A 6316-nucleotide genomic window follows, 5' to 3' on the forward strand; every position below is an offset into this window, starting at 1 on the left:
AACACCCAATTTCCAACGTGATTGATAAGGGAATAGAAAAATTAAAACCGACACTAGCTGCAGATTGGTTTCCAGCCGAAAACGCCCAGCAACCTTGGCCCTCCCAGCCTCTTCCACTCCTGACTGGGTCTCAACCAACAGCGAAAATGGCACCACGCGTGAGGGTGGGGCCGGCGGTGCACAGAGAACTCCTATTGGTTGGGAGCAGCACAGGCCGCCTTCCCAGCCCTTCCATTGGCCAGCTCCGTAAGGCAAGGAACCTGTGAGAGGGTGGTTCTGAACTAGGAATATTTCGGAGCCAGCGAGCTAGCCTAGAGGACCCGGGAGCCTGTGGCAGAAGCTGCTGCAACCGCGCTGCTGGGTAAGCGCTCCCGTGTGGCCTGCCACTCCATTCCCTAGGCCTCAATTGCTAAACAGCCGGCTCTCTGCGCGCGTACGCAAGACCCTTCCCCCCGCCACCCCTGCCCCGCCATTCCCACGCGCCTGCGCAGGACCCCCAGCTACCGCGCGGTCGTCCGGACGACAGAAGATCCGCCTTCTCATTGGGCAGCTGGACTAGAGGGTTCTAGTTCTGATTGGTGGTCTCTGTACTTGACCCTCCTTTTCCTCTTTAGCGCCCCGCGCAAGACCCCTGCCCTCCGCTTCCTCTTTCTTGCAAGTTGGCTGCGGGAAGCGCTGTTTCAGGAGGAATCGGGCCATCCCACACACTGAACCTGAGGGTCGTAGTTCTGATTAGTCTTCTCTCTTCTGTCCTGCAGTTTCCAGGACTACGGGGAGGGTAATACCTTTTCGTTGAATGATGCAAGACAGTGACCCCTGCAATAGGACCTAACCTGGTCGTTGTGTCTCCCCCAGCCGACTGTGACCCATGAGGACTGGAACCAGTTCCGGCTCCTGTGTCTCCCCCAGCCGACTGTGACCCCTGAGGGCGGGCACCAGTCCTGGTTCCTGTGTCTTCCCCCACCAGACCAATGAGGACTGGAACCTAGTGTGATTCTTGTGTCTGCCCACCAGACTGTGACCAATGAGGGCAGAGACTAGGTCTGGTTCCTGCCTTCCCCAGCAGACTGTGACCAATGGGAGCTGGGACCTGGTCTGGTTCCTGTGTCTACCACATCGTATGGTTCCCAGAGGGCTGGAACAAGCTTTCAGTCTTTCTGTAGTCTTATAGCCATGTTTTTAAGTCAGTATATAATTCTTTTACTTGAGTCTGCCTGTTAACCGGTTAACTGAGTCCATTTACATTTCTTGTCATAATGAACTACTTGGATTTGATTTTATGATCTCATTCTGTGCTTTCTATTTGTTTAGGTTTATCCACCTCCTTTTTTCTTCTTTCTACATATCCACATACAGCTATCAGTCTACAGAGACATGTCCACCAACGCCGGCCCCATGCATCCATACTGGCCTCAGCACCTGAGGCTGGACAACTTTGTGCCCAATGACTACACCACCTGGCATCTCCTGGCTGGCCTCTTCTCCGTCTCTGGGGTCTTACTTACGACCACGTGGCTGTTGTCAGGTCGTGCTGCAGTCACCCCACTGGGGACTGGGCGGAGACTGTCCCTGTGCTGGTTTGCAGTGTGTGGGTTCATTCACTTGGTGATTGAGGGCTGGTTCAGCCTCTACCACGAGGACCTTCTTGGAGACCAAGCCTTATTGTCCCAGCTCTGTGAGTCCTGAGTTCTATGATGTGCTGTGGGAGGGAATTTTCTGGGAAGGGATTGATTTAGTTTACCCCCTCACCGACTCCTTTTCCATTAACTTATTTTTTAAATTTATTTAATTTTTTTGTCTCATATATATTCACATGGGTCAAAAAACAAACCATTTAAAGAGGTATGCAGTGAAAATCTACCTTCTGTCCACCAAGTTTCCCCAATTATTTATTACCACTGTTAATTGCTTATATTTCCTTTCAGGGTTTTACACGTAAATTACACACATACGCTTCAGTTTTCACAGTTGTATAAGAGGGACCAAAGTAATATCCAAATATATATAAGACACTTAGAACAGTGTTTAGCAGACAGTAGATGCCATGTAACTGTCATCATGATTTTTATTTTTCCCTTTTGTGTAAATGGTAACGTGCTATATACACTTCTAAACTTTGCTTTTTTTTAAATGAGGTCACTCCTCCTCAGTTCATAAAGAGTTTTGAAAGCGCAGATGTTACAGAATGATTTGACTTCTCCAGTATTGATAGGCATTCACCCCCACCCCCACCCCCACCCCAATCTCTTGCTGTTAACAAACAATACTCCTTTCTGGCCTCATGAAGAAAGCTGCCAGAACATTCTGTGTGGCAATCTGCCTTCATTTCTCCTGGATAAACAGGGAGGAGTGGAATGGCTGGGTCACATGGTAGATGGATGTTTAACTTTATGAAAAGCTGCCAAACCGTTTTCAAGAATGGCTGCACCATGTCATATTCCCAGCAGCAGTATAGGGGAGTTCTAGTGTTTCCCCATCCTCACTGACACTTGGTATGGTCGGGTGTTTCTTAAAATGTTAGTCCTTCTTGTGCATGTGAGTGCTATCATTATGGTTTTAATTTGCTTTTCCTCGATGACCAGTGAAAGTTTGAGTACCTTTCATGTTTACTGACCATTTGGAAATCCTCTTTTGTGAAGAACCTATTCCAGTCTCCTGTCTATTTTTATCTTGGGTGATCTATCTGTTTCTGACTGATTCTCTCCTCACTCTTTCATTCATCTGTTCACCTTTGTGCTTGCTCTGTTTCACGCTCATTGGCTACTTCACCCTCTCCATCATTTACACCTGCCTCATTTCATGCCGCAACCATTTATTGAATACCCAACAATCACAGCAACACTTATTGTTCTGTGTCAGGTTTGCACACATTATCTTGTATATGTATATTAACTCTTGAGTCCAAACAGCTACCCCATTTCACAGATGAGGAAACTGAGGCATGGGGAGGTTATAAATCCTGCCTTCTTACATGGGTCCTTGGCTCTCATGCGTCTGAGTTCCTTTTCCTGCCAGTATTCTTCACATCTGTCTTCTGTCTTCTCCAGGGAAAGAGTATGCCAAGGGTGACAGCCGTTACATCCTGTAAGTGTTTGCCTCTGTCAAGGGAGATCTGCATCGGTTTTGGGTGGTGGTGAGTCGGGAGCACTAATGGGGTGCCTGGTGCCCTACACAGTGATGCCAGTTTACACCCCCTATCCTTTCTTCTGCAGGAATGATAACTTCACGATATGTATGGAGACCATCACAGCTTGGCTGTGGGGTCCACTCAGCCTATGGGTGGTGATCGCCTTTCTCCGCCAGCAGCCCCACCGCTTTGTCCTACAGCTTGTGGTTTCTGTGGGTGAGGAGAGGGCCCATGCTGGATGTTTGCTGGCTTGATGGGGGATCCACAGACATGGGGGCATCCCTGCGGGTGGGATCTCTCAATAGTGCCCATTGAGGGTTGAGTCTGACTGAATTTTAACAAACTCCCTGAGGTTCTGGAACAGCCATGCCCCGCTTGGCCTGAATTCTCATTTCTCCTCCCACTCCATCACAAAGCCTCCTGTAAAGGTTCCATGAGGTGGCCCATGATGGCAAGAAGTCCCTGGGTCCCCCAGGATCAGGATTCTGAGCTGCCTTCATCTGAGATTCAATGTTCTTACATTGTTAGCTTTCTGCCAATGTGAGTTCTCTTTAGTCCTGGAATTCTGAGCTGTCTTAAAGGATCTGGAGCTTCCTTAAATTCGGGAGCGATGAACTCTCCTGAGTTCAGAATTTCTCAGCTTCCGATTTCTGAAATTCTCCCTTTCCTGATTTCTCAACTTTTCACCTGGATGATTTCAGAGTTCTTAGCTCTCTGAATTGGAGAATCCTAAGCTCTGAAGACTTGGAAAATGGCTTGGAATTGCACCTCCTCCTCACAAGGTTTCCCTCTTTCTCTTCTACTTCCCACAGGTCAGATATATGGGGATATTCTCTATTTCCTGACAGAGTACCGTGATGGATTCCAGCATGGGGAGCTGGGCCACCCACTCTACTTCTGGTTTTACTTTGTCTTCATGAATGCTGTGTGGCTGGTGCTGCCCGGAATCTTTGTGCTCGATTCAGTGATGCATCTCGCTCATGCCCAGAGCATGCTGGATGCCAGAGCCACAAAAGCCAAGAGCAAGCAGAACTAACAAGTGATGACGTGGGCTTGAACACTGGCTGTTGAGGAATTCTCCCCCTGCCAGAAGAGTCCAATCCTTGCTCCCACAGGTTGGAAGGGCAAATTGAATTGATCTGTCAAATTCAGGCTGATGGGTGGGCACCAAAAGGGCCAGAGATGGGAAAGGAAGGAGCTGTGTGGAGCTACTGTCAGCAGCCATTGGGACAAAGGTACAAGAGAACCTAGGAGGTATGGCAATGGTGGCAATTTTTTAAATCAGGAAATAAAAGATCTTGGCCCTATACTGAGAGATCTTGAATTACTAACCCCAGAGATGCCCCAAGACTGGCCCCATAGACCCCTCCATCACTAATTCCACAGACCACCATTCTCTCAGCCATAGACCCTCACCATCGTTATCACATAAACCTCACAAACCCCCATCACTGATCGCACAGATGCCCCTAATGGCTGATTAGATCCATGAGACACACCTTTAATCTCTTTTTGTGGGGGGGGGAATTAGGTTATTTATTTATTTATTTATTTATTTATTTATATAGCATTTATTTTAGTTTGTTCAGATTGACATTGGACCCATTGCTTTAAATGTACCTGAAGGTTGAAAGCAATGCATTGAGCATATTTGGCGGAGGGGGCGGGTAATTAGGTTTATTTATTTTGTTTATTTATTTTTTGATAGCAGTACTGGGGATTGAACCCAGGACCTCATGCATGCTAAGCACGAGCTCTACCACTGAGCTGTACCCTCCCCCCACCTTTAATCTCCCTCTCTCTCTCTTTTTTTTTTTTTTTTTTGCTATTTCTTAAAAAAAATTTGGCCGGGGGAGGTAATTAGTTTCATCTATTTATATATTACTTTTGGTGGAGGTACCAGAGATTGAGCCCAGGACCTCGTGCATGCTAGGCATGCACTCTACCACTGAGCTATACCCTCCCCGCTTTTAATCTCTTTTAAGGCTTGATCGTCCGTCCACACCTTTGATATTCTCTCCACAACACACTTTCTCATTTTTTGTAATACGTACAGGCTGCAAAATTTCCCAATCTTCAGGTTCTTCAGTTTACTCAACTTCTTGTGTGCTGATCAGGCACCCCATAGATACCCCATTACTATCTCCATAGACCCCCCCATTACTCACTTCAAGGACTCCCATCAGTACCCTAAAGATCTCGATCACTCACTCCAGAGATGCCACAAAACTCACCCCACACACTCTGTCATTAACTCCTAAGATACCCATCCCTCTTCCCACAGCCTTTTATTTACTCCATAGACTGCCCATCATTCACCTCACAGACCTCCATCACACACACCACAGACCCCATCTCTCCCCCCAACAGATCTCCTATCATGTACAACTCCATGACTCACCCCATAGACCCTCTCTCCCCACAAACCTGCTATCATTTACCCCATAGGCCTCTCATCACTGACTATACAGATTCCCCCATCACTCAGCCCAGAAACGCCTCATAACTCACCTTGCAGAATCCATCACTTCCCTCACATCCCCTCACTTACTCCACAAACCACCTATCATCCACCCATAGACTCCCATCATTCACCCCACAGATACCCCCTCATCCCACAGTCTGTCATTAACCTCATAGACCTTCAGTCATAAAACAAATGGGTACTTGAGGAATTTGGAGTAGGTGACAATAAATAATAAAGCTGCAGATACCTGGCTCCAGGAGACCTGTGCAGAGCAAGACTTCAGTTTAAGTCATAGTTCTGCTCCAGCCTACAGTGTGGCTTTGGAGAAATGCCTCACTGTTAAAGCCAAAGCCGTGCATTACTTCCTCACCTCATATCTGTCACTTACCTCATTTACTTAAGGCTTGCTGGCCTCCTTGCTCTTCCTCAAACACTCCAGGCCCAGCCCCACCTTCTGTCCATGGTGCTGTCTACTCTCTGTGCCACTTACTTTCCCTTTGACATTGAGCACATTTTCCCCTGACCTTCATTCTCTGCTTTCATCTGTAAAATGCTGATAATAGTAATACCTACCTCATAGGGATTTATGCAGATTAAATGAATTAATATATGTAAACTATCTGGCACTTTGTATATGCTGAATGGAAGAATAAACAAATGAAAGAGAAAGTTCTCCCCTCTCCCTGACACTATGGCAGGGACCTCCTTTTTGATCTCCTTTC

General features: G+C 47.2%; 1 protein-coding gene across 2 annotated transcripts; it reads left to right on the top strand.

The window, feature by feature from the left end:
* The first annotated feature begins 209 nt into the window (after nt 1-209).
* Nucleotides 210-4436, top strand: EBP (EBP cholestenol delta-isomerase). Of its 2 annotated transcripts, none has more exons than XM_015247285.3 (5): nt 210-361; nt 1312-1675; nt 3048-3084; nt 3213-3343; nt 3940-4436. In XM_015247285.3, exons 2-5 carry the CDS (start codon nt 1375-1377, stop codon nt 4161-4163), a joined length of 693 nt encoding a protein of 230 aa, XP_015102771.1. In that variant the 5' UTR covers nt 210-361; nt 1312-1374; the 3' UTR covers nt 4164-4436. The 2 variants fall into 2 exon arrangements, with proteins under 2 accessions (XP_015102771.1, XP_015102772.1); XM_015247286.3 differs by having other exon boundaries at nt 218-361; nt 1357-1675.
* The last annotated feature ends 1880 nt before the right edge of the window (nt 4437-6316 follow it).

Source organism: Vicugna pacos, chromosome X (assembly GCF_048564905.1).
Source record: "Vicugna pacos chromosome X, VicPac4, whole genome shotgun sequence".
In the NCBI taxonomy this organism is placed as follows: domain Eukaryota; kingdom Metazoa; phylum Chordata; class Mammalia; order Artiodactyla; family Camelidae; genus Vicugna; species Vicugna pacos.

Coding starts and splice junctions, on each gene's coding strand:
- EBP (XM_015247285.3), top strand. CDS start 1,375: ATGTCCACCAACGCCGGCCCCATGCATCCATACTGGCCTCAGCACCTG. Junction 1,676..3,047: donor AGCCTTATTGTCCCAGCTCT/GTGAGTCCTGAG, acceptor TGTCTTCTCCAG/GGAAAGAGTATGCCAAGGGT. Junction 3,085..3,212: donor GGTGACAGCCGTTACATCCT/GTAAGTGTTTGC, acceptor TTTCTTCTGCAG/GAATGATAACTTCACGATAT.